Below are 26,795 nucleotides of genomic sequence, written 5' to 3'. Positions count from 1 at the left end.
TTTTTATTTTTCTAACCCCCCTCCCTCCGCAGCGTTTACCTGTTTCTACACCTTTTTTGTAAGGGGCGCCGGAATTTGGCAGACCCGTCAGCGATCCTGTTCTGTCTCCCTGTAATGTTTGTCTGATCTTGAATGGGATTGTGCTGAAAATTGTAATTTCCCCTCGGGGATTATTAAAGTATTTCTGATTCTGATTCTGAAGTGTTTTAAATGAAAAAAATATCCTAATAGGACCCCTTTTAAGAGAACATACACAAAATGTTGCCACAAGACATGAAACCAGGCAGTCAGAAATACATCCGATAAGGATAAAAGTTTTATTTATTGTCATAATAAAGGTATGTCTTAACTTGCAAGACACCTGTTGGCAGTATGTACAACATACCTGTAATTTCCACGGAATGGAACAAAAATTGATTACATACACACTAGTTGTTTACCTCTGAGAAAAGGAAAAATAGAGAAAGAAACATTCCCAGCACAAGCAAATATTTCCAGGGAAGTTTTTTTCTTAGCAAAACTGACACCATTTAGGATTAGATTATATGCTAAACATTGAGCCAAGAGTCCATTCATAAAAATAAAGTTAACTGCATTGTGTAACATTCAGTATCGATTAGGTAATTATTTTTTTATACTCTCTCATTCTGTCTGATAGTAATAAAAATAGAGGAAAAAATAAATAGATTAACTAGTCGCAATAAAACAAGAACTCAACCTGTGTTGGAAAATCTCAAGCCAAACATAACTGACATCAATTTTGGTGGACCACTATAAATAAGGGATTCAATTAATTTCACAAACATTTTCAAAACACAAAACCTTAGCCATCTACAATGAGTAAAGAGAGTCGCATTTTGCATAACATCACATTCTTCTGAAAAAAGTATTAATATTCAAAAGGTAAACTATTTCCAATTGCCATTTTTTTCAAAGCAACGTCTCCCAAAAATTGCAGTGGTTGTCCGACTTAACGCCTCGTACCAGTTCATCTCCACATTCGTTAAAGAACGTCATTGTGAGGTTTGAAAAGCATCAAGTCCTTCAAAACTGCAGAGCTGCCTCACTTTGGGAGGGAGGAGGAAGGGGGAGCACGCTAGGACAAGAGGAGAGGAGGGATGACAGGATGCTTAGAAAGGTCGAAGCATTTGATACACAATATAGCACCTCTTTCACACAGTCTCCACCTCGCCTCCTGACTAACGTAAGAAGAAGGCAGGGCTGAATGCACACAGCTAAGAGGAGTTTCAGGCTGGTGGGCAAAAAACAAAACCAAAACAAGTCTGTTGGAAAATCTAGCTAGGCTCCACGCGCAGCCTTTTCCTGTTGGGTGGCTCTTCAGGCTCTGATTCCGAGCTGGAGTCGGAGCCGCCGTCGAAGGCCGATACCGCGCTGCCTTTGCGGTTTGTGTATAAGCTGCTGTCAGAGGAGTAGTTGGTTTGGAGCTGATTGTTCCCCTTGGCCTTCTCCAGAGCTCGAACTGCAATGAGCAAGCTCATCACAAGAGGCTGCACAACGTATCATATTTGAAAAAGCCCTAAAGTGGAACCTCCATGTCTGCAACACTGTTCAATGTCGTAATAACATAAAATTCTATGGTTATCATTACACTTCTCTTTGCACGTCTCCAAATAGTAAAACTTTAGAGGCATTTGACTTTGGAGGTCCCATTTATTCGGGTTAAATTTTGTATATACATATACAGTATATATACATATATATGTGTGTGTGTATATATATATATACACATACATACATATATACGTATATATACATTTATATATATATATGTTCTACATACCCTGCTGCTCCAGCAGTGCATTCTGCTTCTTTAAGTCATCAATGTCTTGCTGGTGAGTGTGGTTTTTTCGTCTCATGTACTGGATGTACTCGGTGGCTTTGTCAAGAATCTGTGCTCGGGAAGCCTGTTTAACAGAGTTCTGTCAGCAGACAAGTTTAGTAATCGATAAAGTGGTACGGTGGTAACACCAACACAAAACAGATAGTATTCAACAACCAATTTATTAGGTACATGTCTTTGAAGTCACAATGTTGTTGTTTTTTTTATCAAGCAGCACAGTTTAGTTCACTTTGCAGTGTTTCCCACACATTCATTTATTTGTGGCGGCCCGCCACGAAAGAATTATGTCCGCCACAAATGGATTTTTCGGCTTTTGACTCGCTCGACCGCTCATAAAAGCAATGGGACTGTCTGTGAATGTTGCTTGTAGTTACACCTCCGGTGCAGTAGGTGGCGGTATGCATTGTAACTCCGCCAATAGCACTTAATTCACCTGGTGGGCCAGAAGAAGAAGAAGAGGGACGGACGGACGGGACCAAAATACTCGCCGACTACTTTTCATAATGATGGCGCTTCCTACGTTTCTACCTCAAACGTCCAAAAGCTGCTGAAAGCCTTGATCCAGGATGCCATGGGGAAAAAAACTTAAATGGTGCCTTTTGGCGATAGTTAGCAGCTTGGTGGCTCACGCTTGCTAGCGTGGTAGCATTGCTTCATTTTTACAGGTGTTATGGGTAGATAGGTTATAGCTGCATCGCTCGCGGCTCGTCATATATTTAATGTTAATCCGCGATTTCACCGAGCGTTTCACTGACGGTTTCGCCTGACGCTGCTTCATTAACACCGCCGCTGTTTGACTCGGTCACCTGTTTTCATACCGACGAGCTAACGTGTCCAGGTTATAACCCTGTTGTCAATAAACACACATGGACTGAAGCTAAATTGTCCACTGTCCACTGCAGCATGTGAATGCAATGAAAATAATAAAATCTGAGCCAACCAGCTGTTAAAATGTTGTCCAGGTTAATGTTTTATTAAAGGCCCTTCATTTCAAGATTTCAACTGTGATTGGGCTTTAAACAGGTGGATGACCTGTTCAGATGGGTGTAACTGCTACTGGTCAAATAATGTGAAATAGCATTTAATTTTACATGTATGCAATGCCATTTAAATGTAACTATAGATAATAATAATAATAATAAATACTGTGTAGTGTTGTAAATAGTCAACGGGAAGGATTCTAGTAAGATATAAGCCATGAGCACTACACAGCCAGAAAAAAACCTAGGCAGGACAAAAAAGGTGTAGCGCTTCTCCTTGTTAGTAATAAATTCTAATGTTGGATGTTCACTCCTTCACACAGATGAGTATAGAAAAATATTTTCAACGGCCGAAAAGGGCTGGACTTGGAGAGGAGGTAGGCCTACAGTCCGGACCACAGGTGCGACCTGTTCAGCAGGAGGAGGAGGAGGAGGTTGACTGACTGTGGCAGGACACCTCTGCCTCTGTTTCACTTCATGTTGCTGGTAAATAATATGGTTGTAGTAGTAGGCTAAAGTTAAATTATTTAGTATTCACTAATTAAAGGGGCAGAGCTTTAAGAGACATTTTAGCTTTTATATTTTATAAGATATATTTTTTGTAAGAACCACAATTAATAAATGTATTTCAGTGAATCACTAATTGTTCAAATCTGTATATAAATATGTACATAAAATGTTGTAATTATATTCCAACTCCGCATTCTTCTTGGTCAGACTGACGGAAGCGTGGCTGCAATTTGCGCCAACGGCCCCTCCGACCACCACCTATCATTCATCATTCAATTCACCGGTGTGAGTGGCATCGGGGGCAAAGGGTGAAGTGTCCCGCCCAAGGACACAACGGAAGCGATTTTTGGATGGCAAGAGGCGGGGAGCGAACCTGCAACCCTCAGGTTTCTGGCACGGTTGCTCTACCCACTACGCCATGCCGTCTCGGTATATTAAACTACGCCCACATCGCAGACATGCTGCCTCCACTGCAGACTATCTTGAGCGTATTGTTACGTAGTCATAACATCCTAGTCGAACACACTTCGACTACCAAAGGTAGGTAGGCGGTAACATTTTTGGTACATCACTAGTCCATAGTTCGCAAATAATAGGCTACATATGGCCATTCATACTGAAACAACCTGCTGGTGGTAATGTTTTATGCTCCTGTGATTTTGATTTGATGTTCATTGTTCCCATGTTCGCTTACACACCATCCGTGCCTCAAAAGAGATTGGCGTAAAATGAGAAAGGGTTGCGTGTCTGGAGAAGCACGGAGGCGTACGTGTTTAAACGGGAGGGAATACTGTGGAATTGGGCTGGCGATTAGCATAAGATTGGCAATAAAAGTCAGACTTTGTGTGACTTCTTCTGGAGTCTACAATACATGATATAACTTTAATTTATTTTCATGTAAAAACCCTTATTTTTAAGATGTGGCGGCTATAATTTTGCTGTGGCTGTGTGCCACGGTCAGTTACATTAAGGCGAAGCCCTGGTCCAGATTTGTATGTAATAACCATACTTGCCAACCCTCCCGAATTTCAGTGCCTCTCCCGAAAATCTCCCGGGACAACCATTCTCCCGAATTTCTCCCGATTTTCAGCCAGACTTAAGGCACGCCCCCTCCAGGTCCGTGCGGACCTGAGTGAGGACAGCCTGTCGTCACGTCCGCTCTTTACTTCATACTTCAGAACCGACTACCACACTTGCCGTCAGGGTGCGCAATACAACGTAAACCGTTGGCTTTTGGTTGGCCAACGGTTTAAAAAGTAACCACAGAACACTATAGTGTTCTGTGGTTACTTTTGGTTGGCCAACGGTTTACGTTGTATTGCACACCCTGACGGCAAGTGTGGGAGTCGGTTCTGAAATATGAAGTAAAGAGACATAACTTCATCACCTCGCCTGGTTATTGACTCCAACCCAGAATATTACACTGCACATACCTATGCTCCTTCAAAGGCTGTGCTACTGGCTGAAAAGCATTGCACTTTTAAATACAACAATGAGTAGAGAGGAGTGTTATGTGTGTGTATGTGTAAATAAATGAACAATGAAATTCAAGTATTTATTTTATTTATATGTACCTATGTATAATAAAATACATATTTATATATAGCTAGAATTCACTGAAAGTCAAGTATTCATATATATATATATATATATATATATATATATATATAAGAAATACTTGAATTTGAGTGAATTCTAGCTTTAAATATACCGTACTCCTCCCCCTTAACCCCGCCCACCCCCAAATCTCCCGAATTTGGAGGTCTCAAGGTTGGCAAGTATGGTAATAACAGACTTGTCTATTTTATTAAAAGCCTGTGCGTACATGCTACGTTGTGTATGGAAAAATTGACAATACAAAATCTTTGAAAATATACAGTCTGAATGAAAAGTATTTTGAAAATACATACTTCGATCCCCACCTTTTCTCCTTGCAGTGCAGGCACAGAGTCTCGTAAACTGTGAAAGCTGTCTTTAATGTGGTCCCTGCGTTTGCGCTCCAGCGCGTTGTGATGTGCTCGCTTGTCTGCCTGTAAAAGGCAAAGTTAAATTAACTGGTGCAAAGCACTTACAATACATTCCTCGTGTTTGAGCATTAAATGAATGTGCATGACATCACCAAGCAAAGTGCTGGGTTGCAATGGTGGCCTAAACCTTAATTCCACTCTATTTGCCTGATTTGTGTTTTTAATAGAACAAAAATGAGCATTGAAGGTTTAGCAGAGCTGCTGTTAATTCGACTAGTTTGTGGTCTGGCAAAAGTCAACTCAGGCCTAAATTAACAACTCCTCAGCACAACACTGGCATTAAAACAGTAGTGCATGAGAATCCACCACATTAAAAATATGAAAATGATTGATTATAACTTTCTCCCCAAAGTTGATGAATGAAATGTAGACCAATACCAATCTGTAATTTCATTTAAACCGCAGAGTCAAGCAGGATGCGAACGAAGATAAGGTTTACGGAACAGAACGACCCTCCAGGCTCATGCAGTGTAACGTCAAACATCAATGCGAACCTGAGTGTACCGATATATTTCTTTGTTGACGAAAATCTATAATGTGGCATTTTCCTATTATTGATTTGCAGGAAGTTTCCTTGTCAGACAAAATGCGCACGTGCACAAATAATTTACCACAATAATATTTGCGCACCAAACTGAATGGTAATACCCTATGCAAATTGAAGCATGCAAAACTACAAGTGATCTAATTATTGTGTTAATGTGTGCACAAATGAGCCTAAACATCACGTTAGGAGATGAAGGCTTGACAGGCCTGCAAGCAGTGAGTGGGTATATGAGCAGGAGCTTAAACAAGAGGGGGAGGGGAATCTACGGCTCAGAGAAATAACTAGATCGAGGATGTGGCATGATATTATGCATGCATTAATTAGGAAAGATAAAATGCTTAAACGTGCAATTTAAGTATTTCACTAGGCAAATATCAGTTACATGCTGTAAAGGGGGTGCAGGGAACCACACAAGTAGCCTGATACAACATCAGGACAGCAGTCTCTGTCAGCATCGTATTGGAACACAATTATACACAAATTATTTTACGAAACGTTTTGCACTTAATGACCAAAATTCGACGCAATACTAAGCACGACATGGCACGAACGTGAAGCACTGTAGCGCTAGGTTAGCAGTATGGGTCATTCTATAGTCGTTGTGGCTTGTGCAGCCCTTTGAGACACTTGTGATTTAGGGCTATATAAATAAACATTGATTGATTGATTGATTGATATAGTGATCATAATATTGCTATTCGAATTGCATATTAAACAAAGCGTGAGTTTAAAACACACAATTGGAATGAGGTAATATTTGAAAATCAATCTAGGAAACTTAACCTCTCACATGAGCTGACCTTGCTGTAAGCGCGTACAGTAGTTGATAATAACGTGTCATCAAGGTATGTGGTTTAATAGTTAAATATTTATCTCCGGGCATTCTAAACTGATCTAACCCACGTCAGTCTTCAGAATATATTCATAGACAGTTTTTTGTTTAAAACAGTTGGCTACGAACTACGAGAATACGAGTAAGACCAAATCTAAAAATGTTTTAAACACCAAGTCGACGCCACAACTTCATCAGAATGTGTCCTTCATATTTTAATAGCACACCAAGCGGTGACAACTGAGAATGAAAGATAGTTTCCAAAGAGTTTTCACAGTTGGTTGAAATAGTCTAGGAGTTAGCCTGCTAGCTGGCTAACTCGGTGTAGCTCACACGGGCTGCGGCTACAAAGTTGCTGCTAAGCTAGCGGACTGTAGCTGCTTTCTAAGGGAAACTGAGACACATACATCGCTGTCGACTTCGATGTCATCGTTTTCGCTCATTCTTCGGTAAAGGCGTGTGCGGAAAAGAAAACAAGCAGCTGTCAAAACAAATCGGGGCAGAGGCAAAAGGAATCTTGCGCGAAGCTCTGCTACAGCAGAGACATGACGATCGACGCTTTCTTCACATGTGATTCGCCTACACATGGATTGGAAAACATCCACCACGCATGCGCGGGGACCACAAGGGATTGTGGGTAACGAGGTAACACTGAAACATACAGCAACCGCCTGCAGCTTGTTCTATCTGTCCTTAAAACAGCATCCCCCACAATCCACTGGGTTAACATTTGCTTAAGGGTTATCCTTACACCCAATAACAGCTTGCAAGCTGCAAATAGTTATGGCTCGAATACATCACATTTCCACTTTTAATCAGTCAGATGAGAAATGCAAGTTCTATAGTTGTGCATAAGGCTAAGAGTGAATTATTTTGCTCACTGGAAGTAATAAGCCTGTGGTGTTACAACTCACTGAGTTGCTTGATAGATAACATTGTTCTTCTCCCAGTACATAACCAGGCTCTTCTGTCAGTATATGACTATGAGGCCAGATGGTGAATAAACCCTTTATTTAAACTCTGTATCAATAGATGATTGGGAAAAATGTACAGTTATATTTAGTTATATTTGTAGTGAGTCTTTATCTTGTAAAGTACAGCTGTCTTTTACATCTGCATGTTTTGTATTTGTTTCTCTGCAGATCCATGCATCCATCCATCCATTTTCTACCGCTTGTCCCTCTCGGGGTTGCAGGGGGTGCTGGAGCCTATCCCAGCTGCATTCAGGCGGAAGGCGGTGTACACCCTGGACAAGTCTCTGCAGATACAGTATTGATTATTTATGCACAGTACACTGCTTTGGCAGATTCTCGTGTATACTGTAGATACACTGGAACCCATTCAGGTTGACATCCCTGAGACTGACTAACTCAAATAAGGTTAATTTACAACATATTTTTGTCATCGTTTTCCTCCATTTGTGTAACATTTAAATTGGTGCATTTTTTTTGTTGTGGAAAAAGGTATGATAGAATGGCCGAGAAGTTTACCTCAAAAGGAGAACCGTTAATCTTATGTCGAAGATTTAAAGAAACAGCAGTTAGTTCCTTTAGTTTTACTGATTTTGACATAACCACTAAGCTTGTCGACATACACGGACTGATTGTTCATTAAAAATTTCCTCTGTAAGAACCTACTCAGTGGCCTAGTGGTTAGAGTGTCCGCCCTGAGATCGGTAGGTCGTGAGTTCAAACCCCGGCCGAGTCATACCAAAGACTATAAAAATGGGACCCATTACCTCCCTGCTTGGCACTCAGCATCAAGGGTTGGAATTGGGGGTTGAATCACCAAAAATGATTCCCGGGCGTGGCCACCGCTGCTGCCCACTGTTCCCTTCACCTTCCAGGGAGTAAAAAAGGAGATGGGTCAAATGCAGAGGACAAATTTCACCACACCTAGTGTGTGTGTGACAATCATTGGTACTTTAACTTATTGAGCCCTTCATTTTATGCCGACAAAAGTATATGTTGACGTTGACCAAGTAATAGGGGAGAACACAGTGGACCTGGGATCTCATCAACAAAGCTTGCATACACACACACAACAAAAGGTCAACAAGTTGCGTACAATGTTGTCCACAACTTGCGAATGTTTTATGATAAGAGCTGTCTTGTGTCTCTTTAATTGTTATGCTTTAAATTGCAAGCAACATATTCAGTTACAAGCATCCCTGCCATAGTTGCCGTTAGTTTGCATAGCTAATGTCACAGTGAAGCCCATAACATCCTGTCTTACTCTCGAGCATTAGCTTATTGCTGAAGATCGACATAACTTTGTTTTTCTAAGCATGGGAAGGAAGAGAGTGAGTGTGAAGAACAGTGCTGAGAAAAATAAGTGGTTGCTATTCATTGAATTAAAGGAAAAATCATTTAAAAAACAATGCAGCAGAGCTGGCAAAGCAGTTGGAGCGTTTCACTGCTCGTTCGCACCATACTGAAGCAGAAAGTGTTGACAACGCAAGCCAACAATGTATAAAATGACTCCTAAATGGCGGACATTTTTCCATGAAAATATGGAGAAGCTGCTGATGTTGTGTTTGACGGAGAAGCAGCTGGAAAGATATACCGTAGAAGTTTGGTCTCCTCTGTAAATACTGCCATTATTATTATACATTTACTTGATCAAACTACTGTAGTTGTTTGTAGTTTCTATTGTATTATTATTTTTAAATGTAAAAAAAATGTTTCCTTTACAAAAGGTATGTTAAGTTAAAATTGTGCTGTTTTGAGGGAAGGGTGCAAGCACCAATTAAGCTCATAAATTGAGGTACTAATGTATGTGATCTATAAAAACACTCCCACTCATTCGAATATATGTATTTGGGTTTGTGGCGTACAGAGACTTTAGTTCAAATTCTACAGACAGTTTTATTGATGAGAACCTAGGTGTTGTGTACCGGGCAAAGGGAAGGAGGCGACACCAAGGTAGAGCTGCGGTTTACCAGGTTCATTGAAACCCTTAATGAGTGTGTGGGGTGTGTATGCTACCACAAGTCAATGAGTGTGGACAACGTGTAGAATTAACAATGTAAGTTTTACCGCCGCATTCCAAGGGGAAAGGCGATGAAGCAGTCAGCAGGGAGGCAAGCAGTCGGGGGTTGGAGAGAGGCAACGATGTCCGTGTCCAAGCAGGGGTCGAGGATCGAGGGAGGCAAGCAGAGATCCGGGTGGAGGTCGTGAGGCAAGACACGATCACCGGCAACAGGGAAGACACAGTGGAAGACACAAGGGACATCAAACACGGGAACGAGGAAGAGCACAAAGAAGGCGAGCAAGGAACGAGGGAGGTGTGCCAGACGTGAGGCTTACTGGGAAAGATAGGCTGCGTTCTGGCAAAGATCTCTTGGGTCCGCTGGCTTTTATGCCGCTCCCTCTCGTCAGGTCCATGTGTGCTGATTCGCAATTGTCTGTAGCTTTGTCGCTGCGTGGACATGCTGCGCCCAGCGCGAGCAGGGGCGTGTCTGGGCGCGCAGCCAGAGGAGGAACTGGGAGACTCAGCTGCTGGAGTAAAGCGGGTTTGAGTCCACGCCGTGACACTAGGGCTTGATAAGTTAGACGCCAGCACTTCATTAAATGACTTAAAGTACTCCAAGGACACCAAAGGACTCCAAGAACATCACAGGACTTCAAAGGCCCTCTCCATCCGAGAGGAGGATGTACGCTGGCAGTTCTTGAAGCTGAACATACGGAAGGCCCCTGGGCCGGATGGTGTCTCTCCCTCCACCCTCAGACACTGCGCGGATCAGCTGGCTCCTGTCTTCACTGACATTTTTAACACCTCTCTGGCGCTATGCCGAGTGCCGTCCTGCTTCAAGACCTCCACCATTGTCCCTGTCCCCAAGAAACCACGGATCACAGGATTTAATGACTACAGGCCGGTTGCGCTGACGTCTGTGGTCATGAAGTCCTTTGAGCGCTTGGTCCTGCCCCACCTCAAGGACATCACCGCCCCCCCTCCTGGACCCAAAACAGTGGAGATGATCATGGACTTCAGGAAAGTTACAGCCACACCACCCCCCATCACCCTGATTGACTCTACCACCCCCGTCTCCACTGTGGACTCCTTCCGTTTCTTGGACACCACCATCACCCAGGACCTCAAGTGGGAGCCGACCATCAGCTCCATCATAAAGAAGGCCCAGCAGAGGATGTACTTCCTGCGGCAGCTGAGGAAACTTAAGGTGCCGACCGAGATGCTGGTGCAGTTTTACTCAGCCATCATCGAGTCCATCCTCACCTCCTCCATCACCGTGTGGTTCCCCGGCGCCACAGTCCAGGATAAGCATCGACTGCAGCGCATCGTACGTGCTGCTGAGAAGGTGATTGGCTGCAAGCTCCCATCCCTCCAGGACCTGTTCTCCTCCAGGACCAGGAGGCGTGTGGGTCGGATCACAGCTGACTCTTCTCACCCTGGACACAAACTATTCTCCCCTGTCCCCTCAGGCAGGAGACTACGGTCCATCCAGACCCACACCTCCCGCCACCTGAACAGTTTTTTCCCCTCGGCCATTAGGCACATGAACAATAACAAGATCTGATAGCTCAGTTACAGCTCTTTTTATTACCAAATATGTGTTATATGTGTTTTATGTTGCACGACTGCACCAAGAAAAATTCCTAGTTTGTGAACCCGTTCTCAAACAATGACAATAAAAACTCTTCTGATTCTGATTCTGATTCTGATTCAATGTACAGAAACATCCTGGATGAAAACCAAAGCTTCCCATCCAACCTGATGAAGCTTGAGAGGCGCTGCAAAGAGGAATGGCGAAACTGCTTGAAGATAGGTGTGCCATCTTCAAGCTTGTGGTATCGTATTCAAAAAGACTTGAGGCTGTAACTGCTGCCAAAGGTGCATCAACAATAATAAGTAAATGCTGTGAATACTTATGTGCATGTGATTTTTTAAATGTTTTATTAATTTGCATTTAAAAAGAAAAAAAGTTTTTACATTGTCATTATGGGGTATTGTATTTAGAATTTTGAGGACAAAAAATAATGTAGTCCATTTTGGTATAAAGCTGTAACATAACAAAATGTGGAAAAAGCAAAGCACTGTGAATACTTTCCGGATGCACTGTATAAAAATTCACCTGCCAGAATTTCACCACTACATTTACGATGGTTTTTACACTAAAATACTGTAAATTGAAAAAAGGTACCACTGTTATTTTTCCATTAAAATTCTGCCGACTGATCTGCTGATATTTTACTGTAAAAGTAATTATTATTGCATACCAACCTTTGCATTTGAAAATTAGGTTAAATAAGGAAATTAGGAATGTTTGTTATATCGCCTACCCCTAGCAACAGAGGAAAGGAAAAACTTCCACACACAAAGTTTATAAATTATCTTCATTGCAGTCCCTTTAATGTGGAGCTAATCTGCACATACTGGTGGAGATTAGGCAACCATCACGTTCAAGCTCTTTCGGCGCACGTGCGATGGTCATTTTGTTTACCAGAATGCTACCATCCAAAAAACAAAGAGGATCATTTCTGCCAAGTCCTAAAACTGACAGCTGAAATGAATTATCTGCCTGGTTGCGTAACATTAACTGGGCCTTGTGTAGCCCCCAAATGAATAAATTACTTCTTTCGGTATACAACCACAAACCACATTCTTCCCGCAAAGCCCACCACCGCCATTGTTCCCCACAGTGTTGTCATTACAAATAACTTCCTGTAACAAGCTCCTAAAGATTGATTTCATGGAATCCTTTGCAAAATACAACAATAAAGTAGCTGTGTATGAAGTGGAGTTGCAGGGAAGGTCATGTTCCCCTGGAGTCTGCAGCCGACCCACCGTGTTGCTATGGCGCCACGTGACAGAGGAGGGAGGGCTCGGAGTCCGGGCACAAAAACGAAAAGGAGAGATGGAAGTGAGGAAGGAACGTTTCAAGTTGCACAAGTTTGCTTGGAATGAAGGTAAGAAAGTCAGTATTTAATACTAACATTTTATTCTTATTATTTGAAATACATATAGTCAACACACTTACATTTGTCCACAAATACTGTATATTTATGTGTGTGTATATATACTGTATATATGTGCTATCTGGCAGGGATGCTTACATGTTTATATTAAAGGGCTGTCAAATTTAATGCATTAAGTCATGTGATTAATCACAAAACATTATCAAATTAATATGTATGCAGAATAATCACGCTGCTTAATGCATACGTCAGATCAAAGATGAGTGAGGAGACTCTGACTGGTGTGCTCACTGGAAGATCAAAATGCACCCTGACTGGATAACTGTTACCAAGTTTTGAGCAAATAAATGATGTGTATTCAAGTAACATATAAAAAAAACCTGACATTCTGACAAAAAAATTGCATTTGTGTTCAAATACTTGACGCTGTTTTAAAGTTATTTTAAATTATGCAAGCGCATAATAACCTGTAACAATCGTCATTAATCGAAATTCAATAGTGTGATTAATCTGATTTAAAAAATGTATCGTTTGACACTATTTTATAAACATAGGTCATGTACATTTGTGTGCTATACGTGTTAATTACAGCATATAAACATGTGTTGTATACACCTGTGAACAATGTTGTGAAACGATTGCATATTCCATCTGATTGTACAATACCGATACACATAAATGTACATAATGTGTGTGTGTTTGTTTACTATTTACCAGTAGTGTGTTTTATGTATTTATATTGATTATGTATTATATTGATACAAAATAAATCAAATTATTATTATACATTATATTATTTACATTTTTATATTGACATTATTTTAATTATATTCTTGTTTGTACTATAATGTAAATGAAGTATCTATTAATTGCATTAAGGAATACAATGGTTGTGTAATAATGATGCTAGTGGGCTTTAGCCCATACATCGTCAAGTTAATTATGAAAGGACATGTTGTTGTCAGGTGGAAAAAAAGTGTCCATCACTTTAGGAAACCATGACAATCAGAACTAAAACATTAATTTTTTAATTATTTTTTTAACCAAATCGTTACCACATGTTTCAAGGGTCAGTGACAGTTGTCGGTTATAATGGAGTTTTGTGGCCTTGTATTCATTAACAGAGCAAGAAATGTTATTACTGTTATTATTTCAATTGTAGTCTAACACTGAACATTTTCAACTCCTATCTTATCTTTCACCATAACAGAGCGAATAAAAATAGAAATGAGAAATTAAATTTGAAATTAGAAAAGTAGAAAGAACATTTTCCAGTTGTGTATCAGTGGCGTGCACCAATGGATTTATTTATAAGGACCTATTGTTTAAATAGCTTTGGAATGAAGAATGCCAAAAACAAATGTAAGGTCACAGACACTACCAGATATTTATGGCAAGATCGTTTCCACAGCATTGTTTTGCACAAATGATTGTATTTTACAACATTATATTTTAATATTTTATATGTAATTTTTATTACCTAAAATGTAACTTGAAAAAGTCAAGTTGATCAGGAATATAATAAAGTACAAAACCCAAAACCAGTGAAGTTGGCACGTTGTGTAAATCATAAATAAAAACAAAATACAATGATTTGCAAATCCTTTTCAACTTATATTCAATTGAATAGACTGCAAAGACAAGATATTTAATGTTCACACTGAGAAACTTATTATTTTTTTTGCAAATAATCATTAACTTAGAATTTAATGGCAGCAACACACTGCAAAAAAGTTGGCATGGGCATTTTTACTACTGTGTTCATGGCCTTTCCTTTTAACAACACTCAGTAAAGGTTTGGGAACTGAGGAGACCAATTTTTGAATCTTTTCAGGTGGAATTTTTTCCCATTCTTGCTTGATATACAGCTTAAGTTGTTCAACAGTCCAGGGTTTCCGTTGACGTATTTTACGCTTCATATTGCGCCACACATTTTCAACGGGAGACAAGGAAGGCCAGTCTAGTACCCGCACTCTTTTACTATGAAGCCACACTGTTGTAACATGAGCAGAATGTGGCTTGTCATTGTCTTGTTGAAATAAGAAGGGGCGTCCATGAAAAATACGTTGCTTGGATGGCAACATATGTTGCTCCAAATCATGTATGTACCTTTCAGGATTAATGATGCCTTCACAGTTGTAAGTTACCCATGCCTTGAGCACTAATACACCCCCATACCATCACAGATGCTGGATTTTCAACTTTGCGCCGAGAACAATCCGGATAGTTCTTTTCCTCTTTGTTCCGGAGGACACGACGTCCACAGTTTCCAAAAACAATATGACATGTGGACTCGTCAGACCACAGAACACTTTTCCACTTTGCATCAGTCCATCTTAGATGAGCTCGGGCCTAGCATGAACTACCATGAATTGATTAACGTGGACCCCGACTTAAACAAGTTGAAAAACGTATTAGAGTGTTACTATTTAGTGGTCAATTGTACGGAATATGTACTGTACTGTGCTATCTACTAAAAAAAGTCTCTATCAATCAATCAATCAATCAATCAATCAAGCAAAGCCAGCGGTGTTACTGAGTGTTGTTGATAAATGGCTTTCGCTTTGCTTAGTAGTGTTTTAACTTGCACTTACAGATGTAGCGACAAACTGTAATTACCGATAGTGGTTTTCGGAAGTGTTCCTTAGCCCATGTGGTGATATCCTTTACACACGAATGTCGGTTTTTGATGTAGTACCGCCTGAGGGATCGTAGGTCACAGGCATTCAATGTTGGTTCTCGGCCTTGCTGCTTACGTGCAGTGATTTCTCCAGATTTTTGGAACTTTTTGATGATATTAAGGACCGTAGATGGTGAAATCCCCAAATTCCTTGCAATAGCTCGTTGAGAAATGTTGTTCTTAAAGTGTTCGACAATTTGCTCATGCATTTGTTCACAAAGTGGTGACCCTCGCCCCATTCTTGTTTGTGAATGACTGAGCATTTCATGGAAGCTGCTTTTATACCCAATCATGGCACCCGCCTGTTCACCTGTGGGATGTTCCAAATAAGTGTTTGATGAGCATTCCTCAACTTTCTCAGTCTTTTTTTGCCACTTGTGCCAGCTTTTTTGAAACATGTTGCAGGCCTCAAATTCCAAATGAGCTAATATTTGCAAAACATAACACTGTTTACCAGTTCGAACGTTGAATATCTTGTCTTTGCAGTCTATTCAATTGAATATACAGTAGGTTGAAAAGGATTTGCAAATCATTGTATTCTGTTTTTATTTACGATTTACACATCACTTACTGTGCAAGTTCGGCTGTCATTAGGATGCAGACTGCTATGATGGTGTGGGAGGGGAGAGGGGGGACAAGCGCTTTCCGTGTCGTCCTCGCCAGTTCCAGGTCCTAAATGGCGGTCAAAGTGTTCCAACTTGTCGGATTATCTCTTCAGCCATCTACTGTCCAGGTGAGATGCATGACTTATGATGTAGAATAAACTTACAGGGAATAAGGAAGCGAGGTAACAGCAGACCACTCGATTATGTAAACATAGGCAAACAAGCTAGTGATCACGGCACTGCTATAAATAGTGTGTCTGCGTTAGCGCTTATAACAAAAATATTACTAATACTTGGTTAATATTTAAGTCGCCAAATGTAAATTAAGTATTGTTGCCGCTTTTTGAAAGGTTATTTATCGAATTTTATGGGCGAAATAGAGGACCTCCCATTAGCTCCGCTGTAAGCGAACTTTAATTTATTATTCAGAATGCATAAAAAAATAATCCATCTGTCGTCATGTCTTTCATATTGATTGTGAACGATAGGCAAGATTCCAAACAAAGTGCAGTTCCCCTTTAAACTAAGAGTAAGTATTTTATTTTGAAAACAAGGAATTTCCTAAATTAAGCATCCTTGAGGTGTTGCAGAATCTTGAAGCACAATTTTCTACGTGATAAAACCCGAAATGTCTTATTTGAATATTTGTTCCCCCTAAATTTTAACATTTTTAAATGACAATAGACAAAATACAATTACTCATGCTAAAATTAAGATTTGCTTTAACGTCCAGCCATCCATCCATTTTCTACCGCTTGTCCCTTTTGGGGTCGCGGGGGGTGCTGGAGCCTATCTCAGCTGCATTCGTCAATAACTGAAAATAATTAGTTAATAGTTCTTAAAACTAAGTACATTTCTAGAAATAAAACGTTTAATTTTGGCAAGTGGCAATTTATTTGCAGTGCTAGTGGCCAATGCTGCCGTAGAATTGATATTTTTAGTTAATTCGGGCCATTTTTAAGCTTAAAAATGCTTAATTTAGGAACCCAAAAATGTGAGAATATGCTTTAAAAAAAGTAAAACACATACAAAATGTGCAATGTGGTGAAGCAATGCAATGTTGAAGCTGCGAAGGACGACTGTACATGCTATTTACATTCTGCTCAATATTTAATTAGCTTTGGCACTGTAACGATTGATTTTGATGACCAGCTAAGGCCTTAATTCAGTGGTTCTTAACCTTGTTGGAGGCACCGAACCCCACCAGTTTCATATGTGCATTCACCGAACCTTTCTTTAGTGAAAAATAAAATGTTTTTCAATTCAAGAAAAAGTTATATGTTTTTTAACTGGTGCACAAAGTGAACTGTGCATGAACATCACCTTGTTCAAAGAACAAAACCAACACAGTGCATGACACAACCAATTACACACCTTACACACATTACCATGAATTGATTAACTTGGACCCCGACTTAAACAAGTTGAAAAACTTATTCGGGTGTTACCATTTAGTGGTCAATTGTACGGAATATGTACTGCACTGTTTCATATAATGTATTCTCTTCCTTTGCAATCTACTAGTAAAAGTTTCAATCGATCAATCAAAAAACCTGCAAATCAGATGGAAAATTAGAGGGAACATTGTTTGGCGGTATCCATAATACGCTGATAGGGAGAAGTTTTTATTTACATGATAAGTCGGATGTCTCTTTACCTCCCCTGAGGCCGACTTACCGAACCCCTAGGGTTCGATCGAACCCAGGTTAAGAACCACTGCCTTAATTGGAGATGACCAGTGTCTTGTCGAGAGGATTGTACGTGTCCAAAACACAACAAAAACAACACATTTTTACGTAGGTGTATTGCTATTTTTGTACTGAGCAGCCAGAGCCTTTCCTATGTAGCATAGCAGCAAGTCTGGTTCTATGGTCATTATTGTATCATCCCACATGACAAACAAAACACACTTCCAAATGAATCACAAGATTTGCATGACAGTAGTTTGAAGTCCAAGTTGTGTTTGACTTTTGAGGCCTATTTGTCCAAGAAACCAGAGGTTGAACTCCAAATTGTAGCACTTTTCTATGTTGAAAAAAGGTTTTCTTTTTTGCGACAGGTAACAAGTGTCCAGTAAAAGCTGCGCTAAGAAAGAACCGCCATGAACGTGACGGACGTCTACCAGGGGATTTCCATCCTTCACAATGGAGGCAACATGTCCTACAACGGCAGCATGGGAGTGCTGAACACATCCTCTCCACTCCACAAAGCCATCAACATCCTCTCCATCCTCCTCCTCTTCATCACCATGACATCTCTGGGATGTACGATGGAGATTTCCAAAATCAGGACCCATCTGCTGAGACCGAAAGGGGTCGCCATCGCCATCGTGGCCCAATTCGGAATCATGCCTTTGACTGCGTTCTGTCTTGCTAAATTACTGAAGATGGATTCCATCAAGGCTGTGACGGTGCTCATCTGTGGCTGCTGTCCTGGAGGAAACCTGTCCAATATCTTCGCTTTGGCCCTCAAGGGAGACATGAACCTCAGGTAAATGACTCTCCCAATCGTGGGTTCAATTCCATGTCAAAATTGAAATGATGACTTCTGCATTAGTTACTGCACTCCTTACAAAATCCAGCAGATGTCGCATTTTCTCAAATATGTGCCACTTTACTCTCAATATAAGACGTTTTATAAGAGTCTGAAAAAGTCAGGGTTGAGAGCAGTGTTCAAACTTTAGATCCAGACTTCTTCTGTTTGTTGTTGTTATTACTGCCACATGTGGTGTAAAAGTGTATTAAAACTGGGTACCGCTGCGGCCCATTAAGACCACAGCTGAGAAACAGATAGGAGGCACTCACGGCCCAACAATGAGCCTCGGTCCTACGGTTAGGATATGCTTATCACTCAGCCTCCAAAACTTGTAGCTCATCCTCCTTATATGCAGGCTCAGAAATATAAGGTTTTTAATAGAGATGTCGATAAATGTTTTAAAATGTAATATCGGAAATTATCAGTATCTGTTTCAAAAAGTTAAATTTATGACTTTTTAAAACGCCGCTGTGTACACGGACGTAGGGAGAAGTACAGAGCGCCAATTAACCTTAAAGGCACTGCCTGTGCGTGCCGGCCCAATAACATCATATCTACGGCTTTTCACACACACAGGTGAATGCCAAGCATACTTGGTCAACAGTCATACAGGTCACACTGAGGGTGGCCATATAAACAACTTTAACACTGTTACAAATATGCGCCACACTGTGAACCCACAGTGTGGGTTCACAGTGTGGGTTCATGACAAACACATTTCGGGAGAACATCCGCACCGTAACACAACATAAACACAACAGAACAAATACCCAGAACCCCTTGCAGCACTAACTCTTCCGGGACGCTACAATATTCCCCCCTGCACCCCCTACCCCTCCACCTCAACCCCGCCCCCCCCCCCCCCCCCAACCCCGCCCACCTCAACCTCCTCATGCTCTCTCAGGGAGACCATGTCCCAAATTCCAAGCTGCTGTTTTGAGGCATGTTAAAAAAAAAAAAGGCACTTTGTGACTTCAATAATAAATATGGCAGTGCCATGTTGGCATTTTTTTCCATAACTTGAGTTGATTTATTTTGGAAAACTTTGTTACATTGTTTAATGCATCCAGCGGCGCATCACAACAAAATTAGGCATAATAATGTGTTAATTCCACGACTGTATATATCGGTATCAGTTGATATCGGAATCGGTAATTAAGAGTTGGACAATATTGGAATATCGGATATCAGCAAAAAAGCCATTATCGGACATCTCTAGTTTTTAATCTTCATTGGTCCCAGAGTAGTCGTTGTTGTATGTCATTAAGTCTGCCATAATTAGCAGTTGTTGTTGTTGTTGTTGTTGAAGGAAATAGCAAAAGCCGCCGTACGCTAACAATGACCAAAATATGTAAATATTACATGTTATTATGAATGTTCCTTTTAGTACATTACACTACAAATATACTTACAGCATGTAAATAAGATGCTGATGAAGACTTTTGGATAATATTTAGGGCACTTTATGGACAGAATAGAGTGAGTCACATTACATCTATTGTTAGCTGCCGTTTGCTAGCGTTTATTTACGAGTTAGAATGCAAAAAAAGGGAAAATGAATGCTTGCTTGCCTCATAACGGTTGTGAATAGGCAAAATGTTAAAAAAACCACAGTTTCTCTTGAAAAAATAATATGTTTTGGCGAACCACAGCAAGATATATTTAGATGTATTAGATACATCGATAGATATTTAGAAATCTTGGTTAAATAGCGTCTAATCCAGTTCAAGACAACGCTCTGATGCTATCTACACTTAGTTCTAATTTGCTAATTAACATATTATGGTTGATGGTATCAACACTTTTGGCAGGTCCATAAACACTGCAGCTGCACTATGTTAGAAAGATACATGGCTAAAATGTTATTTTTATATTGTACTGAGGATATCTATGAATGTTCTAATTCATCCAGGTCATTGTCATCTCAGGGCATTCAATCTATCGCAACTGGACTGTTTGGTTTGTTTTAGAAGACGTTTCGCCGCTCATCCGAGTAGGCTTCATCAGTTAATGCTCATAGACTTGGATTGGTCAGATCTAGTCTTAGACTTAGATTGGTCAGATCTAATCTAGCAGCTGGTGCCAATACCACTGATGAAGCCTACTCGGAGGAGCGACGACACATCTTCTAAGACAAACCAAACACTCCAGTTGCCATTGAATGAATGCCCTGAGATTGTACTGAGGAGCAAGACCCTTTCCAATGTTACAGTATGTTACATTTCCAATTCTATGGTTATTATCCCTGTGATGAGGTGGCGACTTGTCCAGGGTGTACCCCGCCTTCCGCCCGATTGTAGCTGAGATAGGCTCCAGCGCCCCCCGCGACCCCGAAGGGAATAAGCGGTAGAAAATGGATGGATGGATGGATGGATGTATGGATGGTTATCATCCCACTTTGTCAGCTTGTTGAATGGTTGTTTGTGATTGACTGGTGAGCAGTCCGTGTGTACCCAAAGTCCGCTATATAAAATGAATGAATATAATTTGACGTCCTGTATCGAAATCATTTTTTTTTCTCTTTCAAGCATAGTGATGACCGCCTGCTCCTGCATTGCAGCTCTGGGTCTGATGCCCTTGCTGCTCCTAGTCTACTGCCAGGGCTTCAGCGGCCTGGAGAACGCCGTGCCCTATGTCGGCATCATCACGGCTCTCGCCTTCACCCTGGTGCCCTGCGCCATGGGCATCGCTATCAATCACTACAAGCCAAAATACACTCCGGTGGTCTTGAAGGTAATATAATTTCTTGCTCAAGACATTTCCCAAACAAAAACACTGCACATATAACGAGTCACAGATCAGGCTAAAGAACCATCAATGGTGCTTATCTTCTCAACAACAGGAAGTTCTCCACAAATACAAAAGTAAATGATCCCACATGTTCCCACATAATGAATGCCATGCTTTCCTCCTACCTTGCCTTAAATGCAGTGTTGCAACGTGATGCGATAAATGTTCTGCTCGACTTTGCTAAAAGTCTGGTTTAGGCATACTGATCATCTCCAGCGTCATCTTGTTCACCTTGTCTGGCCTGGCGGTCAAAGACATTCTGTGGATGATCCTCACCGCTGATGTTCTGACTGTGGCAGCTCTGATGCCCTTCATAGGCTTCGTGCTGGGATTCGTCATGTCCACCATGTGCAGACTCAGTCCAAAGTAGGTTTGACACGCCTAAACAAGTGGAAGTATGAGCAAGTTCAACAATCTGAAATGGAAAATTCTTGTTTTTGACTAAAAATACTTTTTTTTTCCTACCAAGCTTTAGTATTCACATAATAATATAAATAACCAAGATATTATATTTTTCTATCTATAAAATAAAATATAATATAATTGTCTGAAAAGGAGTAGGAAGAAGCAGAAGGTGGTATTTAATCTTATCCCTCTATTGTCTCAGCAATTACTGCTAATTCTTTCACTTACCAATTTTCTATCTCAATGAAAGTAAAGGCAGTGTTCTACACATTCACTTAGTTTTCATGTAATGTATTCATTTGGTTATTGATTGCTGTAAAGCAATATATGTAGCATATACGCTACATCAGTGATTCTCAAACTGAAGTACGCGTACCAGTGCTTCATCTAGTGGTACGCCAAATAATCATTTGATTAAAGCGCAGTGTTTTATTTATATTCAAACACAGTGTCACTGTTCAGGCTGTGTGTAATGTTACAGCGGACAACAATATTAAATATACTTGTTAAATAATTTTTAACAAATACGTTTGCCTACCATGCTACTGTATTTGAATGTTGGTCATTATGCTGGTACTTGGAGAGCCAAGTGTTATCAGAGGTGGTACTTGGTGAACAAAGTTTGACAACCACCGCACAACATATTTCAGTAACATGCATTAGTACTGTATTTATATTGTCCATGATAATGCATTATTGTGTTTGACCTCACTTGCAGTGAACTCATCCATGCGCCACCTTACAGTATATTCCTTTCCTTATTTTCAATATTTGAAAATAACTTTTAAATGCTGCAATATATACTTAGGTATAGGTATACGTGCACAGTCTGAGATCCAACACTCAAGCTGTAGTTTAGAGTTATTTGTCAGTATGATGCAGTGCATTAGCAAACTAGTTGTTAAGACCTCAAAAAATAAGCAAGGTTATTCTGTGCAGCTGTACCTACTGTATTTTTCTTTGCCTGACCTTTTGAAATGGATAACACTGAGTTACTGCTGCTGTGATGTAATTTCCCTCCCTCTCTCTCTATCTACAAACCCTGTTTCCATATGAGTTGGGAAATTGTGTTGGATGTAAATATAAACGGAATACAATGATTTGCAAATCCTTTTCAACCCATATTCAATTGAATGCACTACAAAGACAAGATATTTGATGTTCAAACTCATAAACTTTATTTATTTTTTTTGCAAATTATAATTAACTTAGAATTTCATGGCTGCAACACGTGCCAAAGTAGTTGGGAAAGGACATGTTCACCACTGTGTTACATGGCCTTTCCTTTTAACAACACTCAGTAAACGTTTGGGAACTGAGGAGACACACTTTTTAAGCTTCTCAGGTGGAATTCTTTCCCATTCTTGCTTGATGTACAGCTTAAGTTGTTCAACAGTCCGGGGGTCTCCGTTGTGGTATTTTAGGCTTCATAAGGCGCCACACATTATTAATGGGAGACAGGTCTGGACTACAGGCAGGCCAGTCTAGTACTCGCACTCTTTTACTATGAAGCCACGTTGATGTAACACGTGGCTTGGCATTGTCTTGCTGAAATAAGCAGGGGCGTCCATGGTAACGTTGCTTGGATGGCAACATATGTTGCTCCAAAACCTGTATGTACCTTTCAGCATTAATGGTGCCTTCACAGATGTGTAAGTTACCCATGTCTTGGGCACTAATACACCCCCATACCATCACAGATGCTGGCTTTTCAACTTTGTGCCTATAACAATCCGAATGGTTCTTTTCCTCTTTGGTCCGGAGGACACGACGTCCACAGTTTCCAAAAACAATTTAAAATGTGGACTTGTCAGACCACAGAACACTTTTCCACTTTGCATCAGTCTATCTTAGATGAGCTCAGGCCCAGCGAAGCCAACGGCGTTTCTGGGTGTTGTTGATAAACGGTTTTCGCCTTGTGTAGGAGAGTTTTAACTTGCACTTACAGATGTAGCAACCAACTGTGGTTACTGACAGTGGATTTCTGAAGTGTTCCTGAGCCCATGTGGTGATATCCTTTACACACTGATGTCGCTTGTTGATGCAGTACAGCCTGAGGGATCAAAGGTCACGGGCTTAGCTGCTTATGTGCAGTGATTTCTCCAGATTCTCTGAACCCTTTGATGATATTACGGACCGTTGGTGGTGAAATCCCTAAATTCCTTGCAATAGCTGGTTGAGAAAGGCTTTTCTTAAACTGTTCAACAATTTGCTCACGCATTTGTTGACAAAGTGGTGACCCTCGCCCCATCCTTGTTTGTGAATGACTGAGCATTTCATGGAATCTACTTTTATACCCAATCATGGCACCCACCTGTTCCCAATTTGCCTGTTCACCTGTGGGATGTTCCAAATAAGTGTTTGATGAGCATTCCTCAACTTAATCAGTATTTATTGCCACCTTTCCCAACTTCTTTGTCACGTGTTGCTGGCATCAAATTCTAAAGTTAATAATTATTTGCAAAAAAAAAAAAAGTTTATCAGTTTGAACATCAAATATGTTGTCTTTGTAGCATATTCAACTAAATATGGGTTGAAAATGATTTGCAAATCATTGTATTCCGTTTATATTTACATCTAACACAATTTCCCAACTCATATGGAAACGGGGTTTGTAGTTCCCCTGGACGTCCACCAGTCTGCCGTGAGCGCAACAGATGATGCTCGAGATAGTTCATCCACAACTTTTTTTTCTCCTGCTCATAAAGATCTGGCACAATCTTATCGCTGAAGTGGGTGCGCGACGGGATGTCGTAGCCTGGCTCAAGCACGTTCAGCATGTGTTTAAAACCCTCGTTTTGCACAACCGAGTCTGCACCTATAAACACACCGATTAAATGGTGCGAGGCATTGAAGCTCTTCCGTTACTTCGCTCGCCATGACCACGCTGTGTGTGGACTGAATGTGCGAACAACTTTTGTTTTTGTTTCATATATCAAACCACAGATCACGTGTGTCCCTCCCCTCCCCATACCCACACCCAGACACACACACAGAGCGCGCCTCTTTTCTTCTCTCCGGCTTGTGACAGAGGAAGATTCAGAAGAACGACACCGCAGATCTTCTGTTTCTAGCCGATACTACATAAAAAATTACGTAAAATAACGCAGTAACGCATCATGTAGTAACGGTAACTGAGTTACTGAATATAAAAAATAACGCGTTAGATTACTAGTTACCGCCGAAACTAACGGCGTTACAGTAACGCGTGAACTTTGTAACACGTTAGTCCCAACACTGTCCAACACACAAGCTGTAGTTTAGAGTTATTTGTCAGTATGATGCAGTGCATTAGCAAACTAGTTGTTAAGACCTCAAAAAATAAGCAAGGTTATTTTGGAGAGAGTTCTCTGTGCAGCTGTACCTCCTGTATTTCTCTTTGCCTGACTTTTTGAAATGGATAACACTGAGTTACTGCTGCTGTGATGTAATTTCCCTTCCTCTCTCTCTATCTATATGTACATATCTAGATGTAGCAGAACCATCTCTGTGGAAACGGGCTGCCAAAACATCAACCTGTGTGTGGCCATTCTGAAGGTGGCCTTTCCTCCGGAGGTGATTGGGCCCATGTTTCTCTTCCCTTTGCTGTACTACATGTTCCAGTGTGCCGAGGCTCTCTTTTTGACCGTGTGCTTCAGATCGTACCAGATGGTCAAGTCACCAGGTGAGGGTAAATGCCGTAGCTCTGTGGTTTTGTAGTGTGCACACAGCAATTTTTTTTTTAAATGATCATTTTCATGTTCTTTTTACAGAAGACAAGAATGTGTATGTTCAACAAGACGAAGAGAAACAACCTGAGTGTCCGACAAGTTTGGAAGCCAAACATGACAAAACACTTAGGATCCCTGTCTCGGAGTGACACACTTTAAGTGCTACAATATAAAAGTAAAACTATAAAGTATTGTATTTTTTCATTATGTCCAATTGTTGGGTAAAGCATTCAAACTGTAAGTTGTTTCTTTTTGATTGTCACTCACACAGAACAGTCTTGGCCCAGATATAAAACCATTTTTTACCTTCAAGAAAAGTCTGTAAAAGAAAGAGGTCCAGCAAATTTTTTATGCAAACTGACTTCTCCGCAAACGAGTCAAAGCTTTTCTTCCTGTCACACACACACACACACACACACACACACACACACACACACACACACACACACACACACACACACACACACACACTATACTTGCCAACCTTGACACCTCCGAATTCGGGAGATTGGGGTGGGGGTATGGGGGGTGAGGTGGGCATGGTCGGGGTGGGCCGGGGGGCGGGGTTAAGGGGGGGAGGAGTATATTTATATCTAGAATTCACTGAAATTCAAGTATTTCCTATATAAATAAAATAAATACTTGAATTTCAGTGTTTTCATTTATTTACACATATACACACACATAATTCAAGATTCAAGATTCTTTATTATTGTCCATTCTTTAACATGTACAAGACACATAAGAACTGAAATTTCATTTTCGGCACAGTCCCACTAAGAGCAGACATACGTTACAAGGGGACAAGACGGGACCGCCAACGGATCAGCCACTTACGGCGCTCCTTAAAAAAGGTGGGAAAAAGGTGACATTGGGAAAGGGGGAAGAGTAAAAAAAATATCAGTCTAAGGCTGGACCCTCAGGAGGGGTCCAGACTGAGTCCGAGGAAAAAACCTCACATAGCATGGTACACATAAACATGATACATGTAATCACAACAACTCGCAACAGAGGGATTTGGGGATTTGGGGCCCTGGAGGTCGGCTGCTGCTATAAAGCGCTACTCAGCCATCCACAACCCCGGAGGAATTAAGCAGTGGTGAAGGCGTTGATTGGGGGAGGGGCGGGTGCGTGCATATATACCCAATTAACTTGGGTGAGATGTTGAAATGTTTTTGTGGACTGGGGCCGATCTCAAAGTTCGACACCAGGTGTTGTTGAAAAAAAGGAAGGTCAAAAGCGTCCATCGTTGAGGAGTCCTCGGGGGAGTTCTTCAGAACAGCCTGTTCCTGATAGCATCAAGGCCATTCGAGGGAGTCAAATCATAGATTAAGATGTTGTTTTCTTCGAGCAGTCAAAACAATGACCTGCCTGCTC

At 40.9% G+C, this 26,795-nt stretch overlaps 2 protein-coding genes across 6 annotated transcripts; one reads left to right on the top strand and one right to left on the bottom strand.

Annotated features, from left to right (window-relative positions):
- Window positions 1-303: 303 nt before the first annotated feature.
- LOC133611809 (protein max-like) lies at window positions 304-7,355 on the bottom strand. Of its 4 annotated transcripts, none has more exons than XM_061968952.2 (4): window positions 7,165-7,355; window positions 5,262-5,381; window positions 1,802-1,940; window positions 304-1,480 (listed from the first exon to the last, which is right to left on the bottom strand). In XM_061968952.2, exons 1-4 carry the CDS (start codon window positions 7,342-7,344, stop codon window positions 1,296-1,298), a joined length of 624 nt encoding a protein of 207 aa, XP_061824936.1. In that variant the 5' UTR covers window positions 7,345-7,355; the 3' UTR covers window positions 304-1,295. The 4 variants fall into 4 exon arrangements, with proteins under 4 accessions (XP_061824936.1, XP_061824938.1, XP_061824939.1 ...); XM_061968954.2 differs by having other exon boundaries at window positions 1,802-1,925; XM_061968955.2 differs by having other exon boundaries at window positions 1,802-1,925; window positions 5,274-5,381; window positions 7,165-7,354.
- Window positions 7,356-12,591: 5,236 nt separating this feature from the next.
- LOC133611310 (hepatic sodium/bile acid cotransporter-like) lies at window positions 12,592-25,845 on the top strand. Of its 2 annotated transcripts, none has more exons than XM_072913611.1 (6): window positions 12,592-12,684; window positions 18,038-18,468; window positions 21,074-21,246; window positions 21,558-21,669; window positions 25,179-25,372; window positions 25,461-25,845. In XM_072913611.1, exons 2-6 carry the CDS (start codon window positions 18,080-18,082, stop codon window positions 25,565-25,567), a joined length of 975 nt encoding a protein of 324 aa, XP_072769712.1. In that variant the 5' UTR covers window positions 12,592-12,684; window positions 18,038-18,079; the 3' UTR covers window positions 25,568-25,845. The 2 variants fall into 2 exon arrangements, with proteins under 2 accessions (XP_072769712.1, XP_061823991.2); XM_061968007.2 differs by having other exon boundaries at window positions 21,042-21,246; window positions 21,491-21,669.
- Window positions 25,846-26,795: the final 950 nt, after the last annotated feature.

This window comes from Nerophis lumbriciformis, linkage group LG08, assembly GCF_033978685.3.
Source record: "Nerophis lumbriciformis linkage group LG08, RoL_Nlum_v2.1, whole genome shotgun sequence".
Lineage (NCBI taxonomy): Eukaryota > Metazoa > Chordata > Actinopteri > Syngnathiformes > Syngnathidae > Nerophis > Nerophis lumbriciformis.
Note: the sequence above shows the minus strand (reverse complement) of the source record. Positions and strands in the feature narration are given on the sequence as shown.